General features: G+C 41.2%; 1 protein-coding gene across 1 annotated transcript in view; it reads left to right on the top strand.

The window, feature by feature from the left end:
- gabbr1a (gamma-aminobutyric acid (GABA) B receptor, 1a) overlaps positions 1 to 22806 on the top strand; it is a 64207-nt gene continuing 41401 nt past the window's right edge. The window contains exons 1-7 of the mRNA XM_084051771.1: positions 1 to 44; positions 493 to 548; positions 4355 to 4441; positions 4719 to 4783; positions 5292 to 5430; positions 12943 to 13128; positions 15310 to 15327. Of these exons, the coding sequence (XP_083907897.1) occupies positions 4363 to 4441; positions 4719 to 4783; positions 5292 to 5430; positions 12943 to 13128; positions 15310 to 15327 (487 nt within the window). The 5' untranslated portion in view covers positions 1 to 44; positions 493 to 548; positions 4355 to 4362. The remainder of the gene's footprint in view (positions 45 to 492; positions 549 to 4354; positions 4442 to 4718; positions 4784 to 5291; positions 5431 to 12942; positions 13129 to 15309; positions 15328 to 22806) is intronic.

The following is a 22806-nucleotide window of genomic DNA, read 5'->3' on the forward strand; positions in this document are numbered from 1 at the left end:
CGAAGGACCTGCTGTTATCTTCACTGAGCGCATCGAAACTAATAGTAAGTAACGTTACACACATGCTACAGCATCGCTTCAGGGTGGCATACTGTTACTGTTGGTTTGACTGCATTTATTTATACGCATATTATAAAAATCATTCGATTTCACAGCCAAATACAGTAGCACACTAAAGGGTGTTTTTAATCACATTTTATTATGTACAATGGATCTGTATAGAATGTATTTTCGTAGGACAGAGAGCGGTTTGTTTTCATTTCTCTCTAGCAAAATCCCACGACCATCCTATTCTACCTTTACCATTCTGGTGCTTTGGGGGGGATTTTCTTTTCTCGAAATGTTGCTTCTTGAAATATCATCCCGTCCAGTTAGAACTGATTTGCCAGACGTGAGATCGACATTAAAGCTTTTTTTTAAGGATCGTTTTTTAGATCACCGATTCATTCTGTGCAGACGTCTTGTAAATATATGGTCGGCCTTCCTTCACAGGCCATCATCGCGGATTCCCTCGTCAACAGCCTACCAGTGACTACCGGCAGCATACGGTTGGTGGCACCCTTACTGTGACCCTCACGTCTCAATAGTTCATGCTCACTCATGCACACATCAGTATCTCTGAGTCAGTGTGTGCGTGTGTCATCATAACGACCAAGAGCTTAATAATACTCTATACCAGTGGTTCTAAACTGTTAAGAACCATGGTATAGACTGGTTTACCACTGGTTTAGACTAAACCAGTGGTCCGGGGACCACCAGTGGTCCGGGGACCACCAGTGGTCCTTGAGGAGGTTCCAGGTGGTCCCCAGCTAAATGGTGGAGTGGAGAGTTGGACCCTTTATAGATCTTTAACTCCTGAGAGCGTAACATAAAACCAAATGGACCCGTAAGGGTCCATTTGGTTTCCAGGTGTTAAATTATTGTTAAACATCTGCATTACTTAATTTACAAGAAGTCTTACACAATTAGAGGAATGTAGAAGAATTGTTATTTTGTCATCTCTCCTATTGGTACCACATCAATACAGCATGGAATTGTGGACAAAATCTCATCCAACGACAACAAAATATTCGAAGACTTGGGTCTGAGAGGCTAAATCTCATCAAATGGTGGTCCGTGGCTCAAATGCCGAATAAAGAATGGACCTTGATATGAAAAGGGTTGAAAACCACTGCTCTATAAAAGCATCCAGCAGGCTGCTGGCAACTGTGCTAACAATCTGAACATGATACGCTGTCCATGGTGCTGAAACTGACCAGATTCTTCCAGTGGCCGCCTTCAGGATTTTAGGCAATGTGTAATTCAACAGTAACTCAGTCGAGGTAGCAAGATGATAAAGATGGACTATACACAACCATTTGCACCAACACATCAACAACATTTAAAGGTTCTTAGAATCGAGCCTTACATTGATATGGACAACTGTGGGACATGTAGTCCAGGGTGCTGGAATTGGCCTTAATTGCGTTGTAAGCTAGCGGCAAGTTGATAGCCACATCAGTAGTGGTGATATTTCTGCATCATAGCCTCCATATGGACGAAGTTAACTGTCTTTGTACTTTCTAGGCTGTCTCATCCATGCCAGACTCAGAGCCATACTGTTTGCTTTTATGTTACACAGTGTGGTGCCAGTTATATTAATGCCTCCTGCTGGGAGCGCATATCCTGTATCTGTACACACAATGCACATGCACAGCTGCACACACATAACACATGCACAAACACTGACACACACAAGCTGAACCCCCCCCCCTCCTCAACATGTATGCACCCGTCCTGTCATTGCACTCTAAAAATACACTGGCTAATGGCTAATGAAATATCCAGCAGAATTTGTCTGTCTTCCATAAGCAATCCTCGCTGCCATCTGTCTCCCTCACTGTGGTGCTTTGCTTTGTTGCCACACCACAACCCATCACTTCACAGTGTATATTTGTATGTCTAGTACGTGTGTGTGTGTGTGTGTGTGTGTGTGTGTGTGTGTGTGTGTGTGTGTGTGTGTGTGTGTGTGTGTGTGAGTGTGCCTGCGTACGACACATGTGACTTTGTGTATTTGAGACCACAGTAAAGCCAAATTTATTATTCAACACTGCAAATGAGCAGCTATATATAGGGTTGTGTGTTATACTTTGATACCAAAATGTGTGTGGCTGCTAGTATGTGTATGTGTGTGTGTGTGTGTGTGTGTGTGTGTGTGTGTGTGTGTGTGTGTGTGTGTGTGTGTGTGTGTGTGTGTGTGTGTGTGTGTGTGTGTGTGTGCGTGCGTGCGTGCGTGCGTGTGTGCGTGTGTGTGTGTGTGTGCGCGTGCGTGTGCGCGTGTGCGTGTGTGTGTGTGTGTGCGTGTGTACGTATTGTATACTGTATGTACACACTACACACACGTCATGCACACTTCATTGTGTACCCAGTGTGTCTGCCTGTTTCTGTGTATGTGTGTGTGTGCGTTGCATGTGCGTGTGCGTTTGCACACACGTGTGTGTGTGTGTGTGTGTGTGTGTGTGAGAGAGAGAGAGATAGAGAAAGAGAGAGAGAGGGAGAGAGAGAGAGAGAGAGAGCGTGCGTGCCTAGTCACAGTACCCTGTGTGTGCTCCAACAGTAGATGACGGATGGACTAGTGTCAGGAATCTTTTGAAGTGTCACAGGTTAACTCATCACTCCCACAGATGGAAACTGCTCATGAAATCTGTACATTATGGAGTCAGTTTGATGGCTCAGTGGTTTGTGGCCTAACTCTATACCAGAGAGCCAAAAGAGAGTCTACTATCTATGTACAACTACTACTTGTTAACCACTTAAACTCTCTATTCTTAACCCATTAAGACAGGGACGCATCTGTGTCATTTTAAGATGCATTTGGCTATTCAAAAATAGCAGATATACAAGCGCACTATGAGCTTGTAGATCTGCTATTTTTGAAAAATCTTGGAAAAAAAAGTTAGGATTTAGATTAGATTTTTAAGAATCGCCTCAGGTCTTAATGGGTTAAAGAACCGGACTTGAGCTACAACTGTACTTGGATCGCTTTTTGCCGCCTACACCAAATGTCTAATCTATACAAGCTCACAACGTGTATATTGGCTATTTTTGGTGAATGTTTCCCCCCAGAATAGACATGCTGGGTTTCAAGTGGTTAAAATAATACACAATACCAACTTAACCACTTAAGCCCTGTACACTTAGTTGTACGACAAATAGCTCAAATACTGTAGTTAATGTACAAGCTCACAGCTTGTAGATTGTAGACATTTGAAAAGAAATCGAAATGGCAAATGTTAGAAAATCTGCCCAAAATAGGGACGCCAGGGTTTACGTGGTCTTTTCATTGCATACAACAAGAAACTTGCTAGCAGCTTGAGTGAACATTTATTGCTATGGTATACTGTCTGCTAATACCTGATAGCTGGTGGATGGAAGCTATAACTTTAGAACTATAGCATTTCAGTGGCACCATAGCACAGGATATAATGCACACACTGAGAGATAAGAGTGTAGACAAACTTCCCCTTGCACATGTGGTAAATTGACCAGGTTATTTAAGTGTGTATTCCTTTAACCACATTCAACTAGACACGACTACTTTGGGCAAGAAAATTATAAATACATAATTGAAATGATACAAATAGCAAAAATAGAAGATCTGCAACCTTATGCGTCGATGACTCGATGGAATGCATTGTTAGCTTGTAAATGGGCTATTTTAGCTATTTAAAAAGAATATGGCTTAAAGGAGCACTTCAACCATTTTCAACCTTATTATCATATAATTGGTCCTCACTAATGCTCATCATAAAATGGCACAATTTCTGCCTACTCGCTCTGTGTCTCATTGGCAGGCTACAGTTCAGAAGCCTCAGAAAAATCAGAAAAATGTAATCTTGTTTGAAATGACCAAACCTACCTAATGATGATGTCTCTAGTAGGCAGGTTTGTGAACTGTCCACAGCTCTCCTCTGAGACACAGAGCGAGTAGACAGAAATGGTGGCATCTTATAATAATTAGCATTAGTATATGTAGATAAGTTGGAAATGGCTGGATGTCCTCCTTTACGTGGTTAAGAGTGGCATCAGTAGGTTTGCAGCAGTAGTACTGTATGTGTGCACTGTAGTCATGATACTCTCACAAACGACAGCCTCCCTGTTGGAAGAATACTATTCATTAACCTTCCTATATTTATTCTGTTTCCTTGCTTTCTCTGTTTCTTTTGCCCAAAGCCCCACTTCCTCTTTGTGTTTTATTTCATTATGCGATATTTTGTGCATAAACTCTCCCTCTCTCTCCCCCTCATTTCTCTCTCTCTCCTTTTCTCATCTCTCTCTCCCTCCCTCATTTTCTCATTCTCTCTCCTCTCTTCAGATCCAGAGATGGCACAGCTATTGTTTCTGATAATTCTCTATGCTCTTCCATCTCTTGTTGTGCCCATACATAATTCATCAACTGGAGGTAATTTGCTTGTGTTTTTGTTTCTATGTGCATGTCTGTTTATGTGCTTGTGTTTGAGTGTTGGTGAGTGTGTGTGTGTGTTTATATGCATTAATGGGTAGAAGTAGCTCCATGGAGATTGCTAAGTGACCTAAATGGAGTGCTGTTATTTGTGCACGTTAGGAAGGCACCAAATGGAACAGGGATATCCTGTTACAGTAATATATATCTACTTTCTCTGGGAGATGAAGCTCTTCCTTCCGTCTTGTCCACCTCCTTCACTCGTCTTTTCTTTCAGGCTGTGCCATCATCAGGCCTCCCAGGGATGGAGGGATCCGCTACAGAGGGCTGACCCAAGAACAGGTACACAGGTTCTGGATCTGCTCTGGATTAGAAACGCAGGGAACAAACCGTGTTAATTGGGCACGTCAAAATTTCCAATGACACCCGCTCATACACTCACGCATACAAGCGTCAAACACACACTCTTGTGTGTGCACTGTGCAGGGCACAAAGACATGGACAGACATACACTCATGCACACAATTCCACCCACATATGCATGCAGCATCGCAGCGCCAGGTTGAAATATAATCACACATCCCCCTAGAGACCCCCCTCCTCAAACCAGAGTCAAGATGCCTTTCAACACCACAGCAGCTTGTTAATTCAGAAGATATTGCCATGAGATGTCATTTATAACACAGCTCAACCAATAGCACCATATGGGTCTAGAAAGCCAGTGTATTAAGACAAAATTAAAGGAGTCCCTAAGTGAATGCGACAAATGGTATGAGAGAGCATCAATCACTGTAATTACTCCCTCTCTATGGCACTAATATAACTCTCTCTCCCTCCCTCTCCCTGGCAGATACGCAGTGTGCAGATCCTGCCGGTGGATTATGAGATCGAGTACATCTGCAGAGGGAACAGGGTGATTGTGGGGCCTAAGGTCAGGAAGTGTTTGCCCAATGGCACGTGGACGGACATCATGCAGATCAGCAGATGTTGTAAGTTCTCTTTGATCCAGCCCTCTAACAGTCTCTCTCTGGTTTAAATTGAATGAACTGCTGCTGCAGTAAATTAAATATTTAAAAGAAAATTCACTGTTTCTATAGACTGTTCACTGAGAGTCTGCACCAATCTGTCCTTCTCTTAATCAATTAACAGTAGAGCACGCTCAAGTCGTTAGAGTGTCCGCCCTGAGGTTGGGAGGTCAGGGTTCGATCCCCGGCCAGGTAATACCAAAGACTAGAAAAATGGGACCCAATGCCCCCTTGCTTGACGCTCAGCATCCAGGGTTGGATTGGGGGTACGTCCCTTGCCACTGCTGTATCTTGATGAAGAACCTGTCTTGCTTTTCTCTCACTAAAGCTGGCAATGAAGGCAGTCCTGCTTCCAACAGGCTAGATTAGGTGTAGTAACCCTCACCCCAAGTAGGGATTTTACTCCAGTCATGTAGAGAGTTTCGACAGACTTTAACCCATTCAATCCGGGAACGCTTCTCTGTCACTTTAAGATTTCTTTGGCTATTCAAAAATAGCAGATATACAAGCTCTGATGCTATGAGCTTGTAGATCTGCTAATTTTGAAAAAAGAAATGGTGAAAATGTGTGCAAATCTTTGGATATATATTTGCCAGACCCAGGGGGTCGGCCTACAGGAGGCTTTGTCGGTCGGTCGGTCGGTCTGTCCCTCTTTTCCTCTGCACACACGTCATGCGAAGTCCGGCCATTCAGATTTCAACCGCTAGGGGTCTGGCAGTGCTCCGAGGAGCACTTTTTCTAGTTTTTAAACACTTGTAAAATATTTTGTTCTAGGGATCCCCAGAAGCAAAGATTTGAGTTACAAATATTCACTTGAAAATATATATATTCAAAGATTTGCACAAATGTTCATGTTTAAGAAAATAAATAGCAGATCTACAAGTTCATAGCACGGCACTCAGTGCTGCGCTATGAACTTTAAACTAAAAATGAAGTCAGACGCTTTCCCGGTCTAAATGGGTTAAGGGAAAAAAGCCTCACAACCATACAAGATAGCTGATGAGAAAGCAGCCTAAAAAAACTTCCGTTTTACACAAAACGGAGCATCATAGTTGGTGGACAGGAAGATAATCAGTTTGTTTAAGTGCTTTGTCTTCTCTTTTACATGTAGGGCAAGTGAGTTTCGGGCATTTCCATCAGCAGTGAAAATGGCCCCGAGATATGTATAACTGTCACAATGTCTCACTGAAAACGAAGTGAGCTGAATAGGTTGCCTGTCTTCCTCAGATCCCAATATAGCCATAAACTTTGTTTTACTTTCATTAACAAGCATGCCATATTCATCACAATATTCCTCCAAATATGTTGGTCAGCCTTTCTCTTGATGTTGCCAGGATAACAGTGTCATCCGTTAGCATTAGAACATTTTAGGAAATCATCGTCCCCAAACTGTTGTTCCATCTTTCTGATGCATGTCAACAAACATCACAAACAGGAAGCAGGATGTAGGGGATCCTTGCCTCACTCCGCTGGACGCTGTTATTGTGGTGGAGCCCAGGATACTTGTTGTCACACTGTACATTGACATCAGAACCAAAATCATAGTAACTCCACACCCCAGGCTCTTTAAGACTATGAACAGTTTTCCTCTTTGGACCTGTCATGGGTTTTGGAAAAGTCTATAAAGGAAATGTACAGTTGCAGCTTCTTTCCGACGCAATGTCCAATTATAAGCCTAAGTGCTCCTGGAATGGCTTATACCAGGACATCAGTCTGTTATTGAGCACATAGTAATAAACTTTTGCTGCACTATTAATCGGTTACCTTTCTTATATAACTTGATCTCAATCTAGCAGGGACCCAGCTCATTGGATAGCCATACAAATATGGAGTTCATGAGTGTGCATACTATACATAGAAACATCCCCCATTCACTTGGCAGAAGTTTGAACACACCTGGGCTTACACCACCAGGGCCTGCTCCTTTTCCTGCCTTTAGCTGATGGTCAATAACATATTGAACTTCTGCCATTGTGATAGGGTCATCTAGAAGTAGTGGGTTTTCTCCCTCACCAGCAGGAGGGTTCAGCAGCCTCTCCATATGATCTTGAAAGTCACTTTCAGAAGTGAACTCCCTCTTCCAATCAATAGCTTGCCACAACATTTTTGCATCACCACACTCCCAATATGCGCTGCCGTCAGTAAAGTACTACAATGAACACTGACATGTAGTGAGAATTAACCCTAACCGGTGTTGTTTTGAGTTATAAATACAATTACAATTTATTTAGCAGATGCTAAATTTACAAAAGTGCAAGATTGAAGTAAATTAATCCTAGTCAATAAATGACGTGTAAATGGTCAAGTAAATAGAGTGCAATACAGGATAAAAATCAAACCTAGCATTTGTCAAAATAAAGTGCTATCTACAATAAATAACATACGGTACTTAGCATTTATGGACAAGCAAACTGTATATGTCTATCTAAATAACATTCATCGCATATGTGAACAAGTATCGAACATAAGGCACATCTGCAAAGTATTAGGAGTGCTAGGGGGTGAGGTAAAGTTTGAAGAGGTTAGTTTTCAGACTGCGGCAAAAAACGGGGAGTGAGTCTGCAGTCCTGACTCAGGGGGGATGGTCATTCCACAGCTTGGGAGCCAGAAGGTAAAATAGTACAGGACATTTGGAGCATTGGCCAGGGTGTCGTAGGGAAGGGAGGAGCAGACGTCCTGAGTTAGCTGATCAAAGTGTGCAGGAAGGTAGTGTAGGGGTGGACCATGTCCTAATTGTAAGGAGGTGCCATGCCCTTGATTGTCTTGTAGGTCATCACACCAGTGTTTTGAATTGGATTGGTGGCAGCAACTTGAAGCCAGTGAAGAGAAGGCAGAAGGGGGGAGATGTGAAAATGTTGGGTGGTTGAAGACCAGGCATGCTGTGGCATTCTGGATGGGGTTTGAGTGAGCATGCTGTCAGACCAGCAAGGAGGGAGTTACTGTAGTCAGACTCATGCCTGGATATGTCCGGATGTTGTACATTGCAAACCTACAGTATTGAGTAATTGCTGCATTGTGTGCTTTGAATGACAGCTCTCTGTCCAGGACAACTCCCCGGTTCTTGGCAAGTTGATATAAATGGAAACTGAAAGATCTTGCAGGGGGAAAGACTTTCCAGGAAAGAAGTGAAGCTCAGTCTTGTCTGCTGTTGAGCTTGAGGTTGTAGGAGGACATCCACTGGCTGTGAGATGACACAGCCAGGAATGCAGCAATATGCTCTTCAACCTATGTGGCAAAGGGAGAGGAGGAGAAAAACAGTTGAGTGTCATCAACAAACAAGTGACAGGAGAGCTTGTGAGCAGAGATGACAGAGCCATGGGATCTGGTGGAAGGGATAAAAAGAGGGGGCCAAATACAGATCCCCTGGGGGACTCAAGACGGTATCAGGGGATGAAAGCAAACCTTTCCATGAAACTTGGCAGGTAGAGGAGAACCACTTCAATGCCATCCCAGTGATACCATTAAAGGTCAGAAAGGGTGTCTGAGAGAAGCTGTTGGTTCACTCAGTCAAATTCTGCAAATAGGTCAAGAATGATGAGGGCTTAGGAGTGGGAGGCAGCCTAGGCAGTTTTCAGTGCCTCTGTGACTGCGAGAATTGCTGTTTCAGTGGAATGAGAAGGTTTGAATACAGACTGGTTGGTTGGGATCCAAAAGGTTGTTCTGTGATAGATGGAGAGACAGTTGGTTAGAAACAACTCGTTCATGAGTTTTGGAAAGAATGTAATCCCTGAGAATGTAACCCCTGAGTTGTGTATGGGCCTGGGTAATTCCAGGGTTGTCACCATTCACGCACCATTTACAAGCAAGTTTGTGTTTGTCTATGACACTGCTGAACAGGGTTGTCAGAGTTTGGCATCATTAAAAGTGTATGTTATAATTTTGGAGAATTTGAGATAGGTGGTTATATGTCTTTATGTAATAGAGAAAGCCCTACAGTGGCTTTCCATTGTTTTGACTTGTAAACTCACTTGCAGCCAGTGGTGTAGTGGTGATTTTTTAACAGGGGGGACACTCCGTGCATGCACGTGCACACGCACGTGCGCGAATGCGCACAGACACGCTTTGACCAGTATTATGAAATATTCAGTTTTTATTTTGATTAGTATTATTATTATAGTTAGGTTTATGTGAGCACAAGTAGCCAAGTTTTAGTTAGAAATGTACTATTTTGTTTAGTTTTCATTTAGTAGTCTTTTTAACTTTTCCAAGGAATACCATGATTTATAGAACCTTGCAACGTTGCGTTGGCAAGACCAACGCATTCTACTGAATGGAGAGACCAGATGAGGGTTGGGTTGCACATCTGGTGGGGTGTGAAGTGCCTTTAACTGCAGGCTATTGTTTTCCTTAAGTAGCGTACCAACAACTAATCTGCATGCTGCGCTACAACTACATCGGTATAAGCTATCATACATGTAGCAGTGTGACAGTAGTATGGGAACGCAGTCTTGCGGGCACACACGTGCACGCACGTGCATGCCGGTGCATGTGCGTGCTGGTACGCCTGCTCAAAAGCCTGGTGGGATGCCATGGTGATGCGTGAAGTGAGCACTAGACCTCTGCTTGTAGCTTGAATGCTAATACTGTTTTTTTTATATATACAATAGTTCACATGGCCTCCCTAGTGAGACAGCAGCAATAAAAGGAGAAAAAGAAAAACAAACAAATAATTAAGCCAACCAAAGTGAAAGAAAGAGAAAAGAAAAATAAATTTATATATTTCTCTTTGATGACTACTGATCCCCCCGATCAGTAGTCATCAAAGAGAAATATATAAATATGCATAATACAGAAGAACATACAGTATATATCCACACATACATTGCCTTACAATATATCTACATACATACCGTACATTCATACATATCCAATTGTAGACAGATATAAGTCTCTTTATAGAAATGTGTCATGTTAGAACTCAATGCGTGCAAAAGGTGTCCAACTTTTAATAAATTGTTCACTTTGTAGCCCACCGAATAAGTTATTCTTTCCATATCTCTAATTTATTTGACTTTATTCTGCCATTGTTCGTGGGTTGGAGGATGCAGTCCTAGCCAATTAATTGTGACACTTTTCTTGGCTGCCGTTAACAATATCTGAAGGAGGTAAATATTCTTCCTGCATTCAAAGCCTGTCGGCACAATCCCTAGAATGGCCGTCATGAAATCTTGTGGTACTTGAGTACCAAATACTCTATTGATGTCACTAAATACTACATACCAAAACTATCGTAACTTAGGACATGTCCAGAAGATATGTGTATGGTTACCGACCTGCTCACCACATCTCCTCCAGCACTCACTTGTAGGAGTAGTGTCTGCTCTGGCAATCAGTAACAGTGTCTTAAAAAAAATCTGCTCATAATTTTCACTGATATTCTCTCCAAGAATTAGAGTTAGTTACTTTGCACACTTCAGTGCAAGCATCAACCCATTCTTCTTGTGTAATCTCTTGTTGTATTTCTGTCTCCCACATTGCTTTTATATAAAGAGAGTCACTGGGAACCATTGATAATAGATTTTGATATAAGCTAGTGATTATTTTTCCACTTGAAGCATCATTTTGAATGTCAATCAGAAAGGATTCTAATGCTGAAGGGCTTCTAATTTTGTTCCAGTCCTCATGATTTTTTTGTTTTTTAGTTAAAAGAAAAGTCAGTTCTAGGCAGATTAATCTCATTTCTGAGATGATCAAATAACTTTAGCTGACTGGAGTAAAATAACTGGTAAACAAACCTCAAACCCAGCATCCTCCACCCCCCGAACCCAGCATCCAACCTTGATGGTACAAAACCCCCAAAACACCTAATTGAAGACAGGCCAGATGTTAAGGGAGGCAGTCTAAACTCTGCTCATACTGTTGAGTGAGGGTCTACAATATATAACTGCAATGTTTAAGCAATGACCTTGACCTTGACCTTGTACAGTACAATACACGCACGCACGCACACGCGCGCACACACACACACACACACACACACACACACACACACACACACACACACACACACACACACACACACACACACACACACACACACACACACAGGGACACAAATATTAAAGGTGCAGTAGGGTTACATTCACAAAATCATGGCGTATGTTTTCATGATACAATAGGCATGTCACTGAGTACTCTATGGGTATAAGTAACAGCGTCTCCGCCATATATGGTGACTGCCAATTATAGCAGAGATAGCACAATACTTTGCCAGCTTTTTTGCCTCCTTTTTGAGCATCTTAAGTTGTTGAAGCCCTCTAACAACTAGTCTGTGGGTATGTCCCAGGCTGCCGAATATAAAAACAAATAGTCTGCACCTATAACCCAGCTCTGAGATGGTATGTAGGAGTGGTTGGTATTTAATGACCTTGGTCATAAAGGCCTCCTCTAGGCTAAGGTCAAAGGTGCATGCTGTCTCTAACACAGACACTTCCCTGGACTCTTCATCAACCACAACAACATCTGGTGTATTAGCTGCCAAATGTGTAAATATGTCTGGGTTATCACAGAGATGGAACATGGATGGAATGACACGGGAATGTTTGTACATTCTCACTGTAGATGCATTATATTTTGATATGTACTTCACTATGAGTTCCACTATTCTATCGTGACGTGCTATGTACAGTACATCCATTTGTATGCATAGCAGCCATTCAAGATGCTCGACAGTGTTTCAGTGATCTGTTCTGTGGTGTGGTGCAAGCAATGAGGAACCAGATGGAGAGATTGAGTCTAGTGGGAAGGACTTGTAGTCTGGCTTTAACTGTGAATGACACACACACACACACACACACACACACACACACACACACACACACACACACACACACACACACACACACACACACACACACACACACACACACACACACACACACACAAACAAACACAAACACACACACATACTGTGTACACACACGCACGCACGCACACACATCTTACAAACCCATCTTAACAGAGAAGCCCACAGCAGCAGCTTCCTCCAATGGAATTCGGCATTTATATAATGCCATTTAAATATGACATCAATGTAACTACAAAAATAAATGAAAATTGCATTGTTATACAACATGATGTCTCAGTAACAACAATGAAAGCAACAAAAGATAATTCACAGGCACAATGCGAAAATTGCACACGTGTTATGGCCTTAACCCATGCTCCCCCTTTCACACCAGAGCTATGCCACATCAGAATAACCTGGGTCGTGACCAGCTATGTAAAGTACAGTATGACGAAGGTCTATGATCAAAACATTGAATACAATTTTGGAAGTTCGCAAGCTATGGCAGAATTTGCATAGACAGTGTCTGTGAATCTGAGTCCCTCACACTGTCTGTGCAAATACTACCATCATTCCCTTAAAAGATCTTCTGGTATACAGTTAAGCTTCAAATGTTCTCCCGAAGCAGCTTAATCGCTTTCTACAGCTGCTTAATTATCTCCTCCTCTCCCTCTCTTCCAAACTGCAAGTGCTGCTGTGCCCACGGGTGTGGACATCTCTGGAGAACGGCAGGGTGGCGGTGAAGCCCCCAGGCCCACCGGTGGAGGGCACAGTTCTCCACTACAGCTGCCATGCCGGCTTCATCCTGGAGGGCAGAAACGTCAGCCACTGCACCAAGCTGGGCAAGTGGGACTCACACAAACCCACGTGCCTCTGTGAGTGCCTCAATGGGAATCAGCATTAAGTTCAATTTATACTATATATATATATATATATTGGTCATTGCACGTATTCCTACGGGCTGGGGCGGCACCTGTCAGCGGGAAGTGTTGGGCGGGAGGAGTAGGACGAAGGCTCTACGTCCTCCTGGTGGGGGCTCCTCACTGGCAGGTGAGTCAGTAGGATACGACAGCAGTGACAACACAGAAATGTGTGTGGGGGGGAATTAATTGGCATAACGACTAAATTGGGAAGAAAAAGGTCTCAAAAATAATTGGCTACTCTAAATAAAATAAGTAAATAAAAAAAGTTCAATTTATACTCTGTCGTATGATGGTGACACTTGCCGACAACAACAGATTTGATCTGCAAGCAACACTGTCAGTGCGAAAGAGTATAAACTAGGCTAAAACAGGATACAGTAACAACACAATATTGGAATATTTTTTTTGTTTTGATTTGTTTTGTTTTGGGGAGAAAAAGCCTTTCAGATCATACACGTAAAACTATCATTTTTTTCCTAGCCACTTGTGTCCTTGTTGTGCCCATGATCACACTGAAAAATGTCCTCGTCTGTGTTATTTTGAATATCCAATCCAATCCAATCCACTTTATTTATAGAGCACATTTAAAACAACAGAGATAGTATGAATATATTGTTTGCAAGAGTAGCAGAGGAACATAACATACTCAAAAGGGGACAACAAGTAACATACATTAACATTAACCAATTAGATTATCAGTCTGGTCAGTTGAATAATACATAAAAAGGCCAGCACAGAAAAGAAGGTACAATACTCTGTAGTACAGAGCATTTGGCAGCATTCACAACCACTCCAGCAACAGTTGATTCAGAGTGATACTATCTCTGTTTTCCTTTCATTGATTCAGCAATGTAGGTCACACCATTTGGAGGAAGTGCTAGAGATGCCTTTTTGCTTACTCGGTCTTACACCTGTGCATTATTACACAACCCAATTTACATTTCAAATTTTGTAAGACACATTACAATAGCATGTACTGTATGTCAACATGCATTTATTATATGTTTAACATACATAATTTAGTCGGTAACACTTTACTTGAGAGTATTCACACAATTAATCATCAATTAATCATCAATTAAACATGAATTAAATGTATGGATTTGTACTCTCAAGTAAAGTGTTACCAGATAGTCTTTGAAGGTCTGAAGGAAATGATCATTGCAAAAAAAGCAGGCATTTGCATTACATTCACCTGCTTTTCCAAACTGTTGCTAGGATATGAATTAAAGGTAGGGTAAGTGATATCTAAAATATCTGTTAAATTGCTTTATATTCTGACAGTACTCATTGCTAGAGTGTTTGTTCAGTAACAGGGGTTACTGAACAAACACATGCAAATGCATTTTCAGGTCATTTTCAGGTCAGGACACCAATTTTATCCAATCAGGAGAGAGAACTCACACAGGATAAATATGAAATAAGTGAAATAGGAAGTGATGACACAAAGAAATGACCAGACAAAATTGGAACGGGAACACTAAAATTTAAGCTGATAAATGGGTACTTTCTCCTGATTGGCTAAAGATTGGCCACCCACCTGAAATTTTATTTTCTGTTTATCAAACATCTGGAAAGATGGGGAGACCCTTGCTACTGAACAAACACACTAGTCTACATCAATGACTACTATCAGAATATAGTACATTAGCCTCTTAACACAAAACTTTTTGTTTTAATCAAAAAATATCACTTACCCTACCTTTAACTAAGTAATTAGAGTGTAATCTGAGGAGGATAAAGTCAGTGAAACTTGCACTGGTTTTGAAATTCCTGCCATATGACTATTGCCAGTCTAAGCTTGACATTTTATAGATTTGCTCAGGGATAGTTACATCAACATAATAGTATTAGTATACAGGATAGCCTGTCTGTCTGTCCAAGAAGTATATTTGTGCCACCTTGTGGCATGAAATAATATGAATTTTGAATACAGTTATGAATGCACACAATGTTCCTCCAGGAAAATGACACACCATAACAATGTTAGTGAAAGATGCTATCTAATTTCTCTTTTTCATCAAATAGAGCTATGTTTTAAAATGTTGAAACTGTAGATCTTCCTGTTTTCACCCAAATCCTCCTTGCTAATCAACTTTTTCTTTTTCCTTTTTTTCTGCTGGCTTACCAAAGATGACAGAAACTACACAGGTAGGATTTTGTTTTTTGTTTTATTATTATGTTGTTATCACTATAATGTATAATAATTTTATTTTTTATTCATCTTCTTTTATCTCAAGCTACAATACATTTTATTGACACAAGAGGGCAGTGGTTTCTAATCTATGAGAGTAGGGCAATGCTACCATGTAATTAACAGCAGTGTACTTAAACCCGCTTTAAACAAAAAAAATAGACGATCTACAAGCTCACATGCACCCACCCCTCCAAGTTTTTGACCCTGATGATTAACCAGTGGTGGACACTCAGCCCCAGTACTTGAGTCAAAGATACTCCAGGTCAAATATTACTCAACTACAAGTGAAAGTTGCTTTGTCAAATTTGTACTTGAGTTAAAGTATTTGAGTATTTGCTTTAAAAAAATATTTAAGTATGCAAAAGTACATGCTTTAAAAAAACACTTAAGTATGCAGAAGTACATGCTTTAAAAAAAATGATATATCAATACATTGCTGTATTAAAATGTAGACACTTTACAAGCTCACTACACTTCGCGTCGTGGTGTGAGCTGGTAGAAAACTCAAAAACTGTACTTAAGTACAGTACTCAAGTAAATGCACTTGGTTACTGTCCACTGGGATTTACTAGGCTGTTGTATTATTCTGAGAGACGGAGCGGAGGCTTTCACTTTTTAATAAGACAGACAAGAAAGATACATTATTCTCTCTCTCTCCCTCTCCCTATCTCTCTCTCTCTCTCTCTCTCTCTCTCTCTCTCTCTCTCTCTCTCTCTCTCTCTCTCTCTCTCTTTCTCTCTTTTTTTCCTCTCTCTCTTTCTTTCTCTCTCTCTCTCTATCTCTCTCTCGTGCAGGCAGCAAAAAGCAAGACACTTAGATTTGAAATAGTAACCTTTGATTGACTGAACAAAATTGACAAAGGGAATTAACAGTCAGGGTTAGCAGATTACAGAGAATTACTTTCTACTAAATGTGTATTAGTGTGAAGCAGTATGTTGCTGACGAATGCAAGTGTGCAGTGTTCTGACAACCTTTCTTGGATAAATAAAAGGTACAATATAATGGTGAAATAATCATAATGTCAGTCACTGGAAAATGTAATAATTGAGTTGTTAACCGCAGACTAACCCCATTGCTCTTGCAGTCACACCAGAGAAATAAGCATTACTCAGGTATTGAACCACGTAGGAGCTGTTGTTGTTGGAAGGGCCTGAGCAGGAACTAGACACTAATCTCCAATTTCACAAATGCCACATACATATAGCGATTCACAGACACACAAACGCATGCATGCATTGTAGTGGATATTCAGCCCTCTGAGCCTCTGCAAACTGCACCGTTGTTTAGTTCGGGGGCAATCACATGGTTATAGCTTGCAACTGCAGCTGGTTCAGGTTAGTGACTGTTAGTGAGATTGGTGTAGTTTAGTTAATTCATTTGAGTTAAGGTTATGCACTGTTAGTTACGTTTAATTGTGCATGGGTGTGGTGTGGTGTGGTCTAATTCATTAACTCATTTCAATTAAGGTTAGGCACTGTTAATTTACGTTTTTAGGCATGGGTTTTTGTGGTAAGGTTAGGCACTGTTAATTATGTTTAGGCATGTTTTTTTGTTTCATTCATTAATTTAGTTTAAGTGGCACATGAACTTTTTCATGAAATATAATTTTGTCCAATCTGTATAGTTGAGTATGTTTATACAATATAACTTATGCAATTGGGGTGGTTGTATTTTGTCTCCCTGCTCTTCTATTGAGACATTTAGATTGTGTCAAAGGTCATGTCTCACCTAGACACAGGATCTGACTCGAATTTTGACTTGATGGTGAAGATTCAATTCATCCCCTGAGCAAGCAGGCAGGCTCTATTAGCTCAATAGTAAAATGTCAGCACTTGCGCAGGAAACCGGCTTCAAATCCGGGGTAGGAGAGGAAAGTTACATGGTAAATGTAAAAGCTTTAAGATTAGGCACTGTTCGTTATGTTTAGGCATGGGTTGAGTCTGGTTAATATTGTGAGTAAGGATCTGTGGAGGGTGTTCAGAGCGCTCCAACAGACATATCAACAGTTTCCTTTAGCAATGCCATTTGACAGCTGAATATCCAAATTTAAAACCTTAATTCTCTCAGCCAGGATTTATGTCGACATGGGGATGACAACTCACATAACATAACGAGGACAGAGGCTTCACAAAGACACAATTAACATAACGGGAGACTGTAATTTCCCGAGTCCTGTTATTACCCTAGCTCTGAATGTGTCCATTTTGGTACATTTTTACACTCTCATAGCTGAATTAACACAGGGGATTTTAGGGTGTGCTGTCTTAAAGGTGCTGTAAGTGATTTTTTGTTTATTTTTTTGCTAAAACAAAAACAAAGGTGAAGCTATATATTCTGATAGTAATCATTGCTATACATTACATAATGTAATGTAATTGCTATATAGAGTGTTTGTTCAGTAAGAGGAGTCTCCCCATCTCTCCAGCACCTTAAAGATGGAGTGCCATGATATTTTTCATCCCTAAAACCTGATCATAAGGTATTATTATTATGTAAGGATTTTTTTCAAAAAAAAAAAGTGTTAAAAAAGAAATTGTTAAAAAAATGTTTTTATGTGGACACGCCTCCAGTTCATTAAGTATGCCTGGTTCTCACCTTAGCACCTCCTCCACCACCTTAGCACCACCCACCTGTCCTAGTCCCTCCTCCTCCTCATGCCCACACCTGTTGTGTTATGATAATGAGGGGGAGGGTATGTTTTTTGGGTGCTCTGTGATGTCACTAAAGGGCTGTTTCTCTATTGGCACGTTTGACCCTCAAGATTTCAGCCTCCAGGAAGAAACTCCAAATAATCAGAGAAGACATAAAACACCATAAAACCACCACCGGGGGGCTTAATGAAGTTCTATCAACCTCATAGACACATGAAAAACAGAAAAAGTGCAAAAACATGGCACCAGCTCTTTAATAAACCGAAAATGTTCAGGTGGGGCACCCATTTGATCCAATCAGGAGAGAAACCCCATTTATCATCTTTCATTTTATAGTGTTCCAGTTCCAAATGTGTCTGCTCAGGTTTTTGTTTATGTTTCATCACTTCCAATTTCACGTGTTTATCCTGTATCCTGTATGAGTTCTCTCTCCTGATTAGATAAAATTGCTGACCTGAAAATGTATTTTCTGTTTACTAAAGACCTGGAGACATAGTAAGACCCCTGTTAGTTAACAAACACTCTATAGCAACGATGACTATAGGACTATAGAGCTATTTACACTTATTTAAAACAAAAAAACACTTACAGCACCTTTAATACTTATTACTTTCTCTTTTCACACACTCTCTCTGTCATCATCTCATTCCCTTTCCACTCAGTGTGCATTCACCACCCACTTACTGCCTCCTCAGCAGGAGAAAGGTTAATACCCTGGTGTGTGTGTGTGTGTGTGTGTGTGTGTGTGTGTGTGTGTGTGTGTGTGTGTGTGTGTGTGTGTGTGTGTGTGTGTGTGTGTGTGTGTGTGTGTGTGTGTGTGTGTGTGTGAGTGCGTGCGTGCGTGCGTGCGTGTGTGTGTGCGTGTGTGCGTACATGCGCATACAGTATGTATATTACCAACTGCAGAGCCCATGTCTGGGAAGATTACATCCACTAGTTCCTCTTGTACTCTGTGATCTGCAGAAATAATTGTCCCAAGGTCCCCAAAATAGGAAACCTATATGACATGAACACGAATAATCAGGAAATGCCATTTGTAGCAGCATTTAGCTTTGTGAGTGTCCCCCATACAAAACAGATATTTTCCAAATTACTGAATATGAATGAGTCAGAAAAACAAAAACACTTTGTTTAGTTTTTTATTAAAACAAAAACAAAGGTGAAGCTATATATTCTGATAAGTAATCATTGCTATATAGAGTGTTTGTCATATTGTCTGACATTCAGACTAATTAACTATAGTTTATTCTCAAAACACATATCGGAACTTACACAGACCAGTGGCAATAAAATCAGAATAGAGGTACTGTAGGCTAGAAAGTCTGGACCCAAGACCTGGTGCGGGTCACAGGAAACGGGAAACAGGTCTGTCCAAAGACTTCTAACTACCAGTCACTAGTAGTATAGCTAGTGATTTGGCAAACCAAACATTATGTGGATGTACTTCTATCTATGAGTTCCATGGATTATACTATTTTGAGATTATCTTTGCACAACACAATGTTGTAAATCCCAGCTACAGTATCTGGTACTCAAAGCATGTTAAAGATACTGAGATTTAATTATAAATACTATGTGACAAAGGACCAGTGTCTGCAACAATACTGACATGCTGTAGCTTACTTATCAGCTTCAGGGCAAAACCTCATCTCTAGAAGACCTTGGATTTTAAAACACCTTTGGGAATTTCTGACATAGAGCAATCAATTTTGAACGGTGGCCTCCAGAATAGTGGGCAATCTGGGCAACTGTGGAACCATCTGAGCGATATCGGGAAAACATTATTTTATTTTATTTTTTTGCGCTACTAAAGGCAATCTGAGTAAGAAATCAGGCCATTATCCAGTGGAATGCCTATTGCATGCATTCTAGATACAAGAAATCCAAACGCCCTCATTAAATTGGCCCAGCAACAGATTGCAACTGAAATGTCCCCAGTATACACACTGCAGACTGCACCTAATGCCTCGGCAGCAAACGGCTGTGCCTTCACAGGGGTTGTTTACTGCATTCTTGGACGCTGTGTGTGCTGTCAGTGCTCGCTGCTGGGGGTGTGGATCTGAACGCCTTATAAAAGTTCATGGCTAAATAATTGATGCTGTGCTGGATGGGTCATGGGGTGGGATGGGTGTGGGGGTGGTTAAGGGGGGTGTATGGGGTGATGGAGAAGAAGGGGAGAGAAAATGCCAACAGATGATCACTAGATTCACCTCGGCCTCTGGGGGCTTGTTAGCAATGGGATCTGAATTGCACACTCCAACATAATGAGATTTGGATAATGAAGTGAAGTTATATAATCATGTTTTATCAAATCACTGTAGAATTTGTTCATTTGACCTAAAATAATTAGGAAGAAATATATATATATATTTTTTGCAACTGTTTGAATTAAGGAACATTCAAAAGTGAATTCCAGCAGTAGCCTATTATTACAGTGTTATTAGAATGTTCATAGAACGTTGTTGATACCTGGGTATATGATTGTGGAAAAAAAGTATAGTGGACAAGATTGTATTGACATTTGGAATTTATGAAGCGATTTTGGACAGATGGACTAGAAAAACTTCACTTGTAGAGCATGAACCATTGAGGCCTCTGACTAAAGATATATACTGTATGCAGATGCAGAATAAAACAAGTCAGATGCCTCACGCAGCATTGTCAGAGTGACAGCTGTAAAACAATCCAAAACTTTTCTCTACATAGTAAAAGCCATTAAATATTAATAACGACACTATTCAACTGATTCATGAATATCTTGGCAGGAGCCAGACAGAGGATTCTCCAAGGAGGTGCATGCATACTCACTTCTGAAAAGGGCAGAAATAATGACCAGCTGGATCATTATTCAATTCCAGCTCTAATTCTGTTATGGCCATTGACCTACCGGGGGATTTCACGTAAGGTTGTCAGTTGGCAGTGCAAAAGTGCTGCATTGGCTGCTGCAAAGCCCGAGTGTCTTTTTTTGTGTGAGAGTATACAGTTTGTGTGTGTATCTTCTAGTATATACGGTATGAGTGGCAAGTGTGTTTGCATACCAACATACAACATGCAAATGAGCATGTTTGTGTTGTCATTGATTATTTGTGTCCGTGCCTATGTGTGTGTGCGTGTGTGCTGTGCACGCATTGCATGTGGACAGACATTTCAAATAGCAGATAGGAGTGTGTCTCTCCTCACTATACAATTTCCATTGTGCTTAGAAGCAGATGAAGGCAAAAATCATACAGAAGTTTGATACAGCCTGCTGTGTTTTTGCTGATTTCTCAAAGTAGCCACTGTAGCGTGTGGGGGCTGTTTGTGTGGAGGTGGATGAGCAGGAGTGAACACACACAGTACTGAGGCTTTTACAAAGAAGAAATCCTTTGGAGCATTCTTGATTGCCTGTGTGGCCGAAAGCAAATTTGACTTACTGATCAATTTAATGATCAATTTAGTCAATAGTTCAACAATGCCATTAAGCCCAGGTAACCCCTTTAGACGGATAAGTGAAAATATAGATCAAACGTTGATTATGAATGCACATTGCGTTAGATTAGGCCCTACAGTAGTATAGTATAGTGATAAGCTATGGGACAATGTGGTGATAAAATAAGTTGCATCTGAATGAGAGTGAAACAAGATACTGGCTCACAAGGCTATAGTTGTACAGTAGAGCTGGTCTGGTCATTATTGAATGTGTGCTTCATTAGAAAATCTTGTAATATATATAAAATATTGTCCAAAACCCCCTCTCAACCATGCCTTCAGGTGGGTCTCTCGCTTTCTCTCCTTCCCACTCTCTCTTACTCCCTCTCTCCCTCTCTCACCCTCCCTCTCTCTCTCTCTCTCTCTCTCTCTCTCACCCTCCCTCTCTCTCTCTCTCCCTCCCTCTCTCTATCCATCTCTCTCACCCTCCCTCCCTCCTGTCTGTCTGTCTCTCTCGCCCCCTCCTCCCCTCCCTCTCTCTCTCTCTCTCTCTCTCTCTCTCTCTCTCTCTCTCTCTCTCTCTCTCTCTCTCTCTCTCTTCCCCCCCTCTCTCTCACTCTTCCCCTCTCTCCGCACACATTTCAGAGGAGTTATTCCTGCTCAGACTCCCAGATAGTCAGTGCTGCAGTGGGTGATGCGCAGGCAGAGCTCTGGCGCGCCTGATTCCGCACAAAATCCTTTCATCTGTTGGAATAACGAATAGTTGAACGAGGAGAAAACATCCGTTGCTTCTACACTCACAACCATCTCTTCATTTCTAAAGTCCAATATTATTTTGGTCAATTTGACCCATTCTTCGTGGATTCGAGTGTTACTCGGTGCGCGTGTTTTATTCTATTTGTAAAAGTCGTGAGTATGGGCAACATTTGTGCATCATTGATTGTAATTCGACTGCCTTATTGTGCACAACGTGTACAAATGCATGAAGCCTAAATTAATTTCGTCAGTCGCATGTGCATGATTGCAATGCAATACAGCTTAGCCTCGTTCCCAGCCTCACTCATCTGCGAAGAGAAGAATACAGCTCCGAGTGATCAGAACCGTATCCTTTATGCCCAAAGTAGAAATGCTATGGGTCCCAAATCCAATTCGTCCCAGCCGCAAATAATCAACGTATCAGGCCGATACCAAATAGCCTAATAATCATCTCTAAACTGTAGGATTGCATACGTTACGAAAATGATTACGGAATACATTTTCAGTCGACAAATGCACGTGCACAATAACAAAGTAAACTAGCATAACCATACTATGTTAAGATCTAAATAAGCTATTTTAAGTTCTCCAAGAAACCGGACACGTGTTGAGAGATCA

The sequence above is a fragment of the Gymnoscopelus microlampas genome, assembly GCF_963454915.1.
Source record: "Gymnoscopelus microlampas genome assembly, chromosome: 3".
NCBI classification, from domain to species: domain Eukaryota; kingdom Metazoa; phylum Chordata; class Actinopteri; order Myctophiformes; family Myctophidae; genus Gymnoscopelus; species Gymnoscopelus microlampas.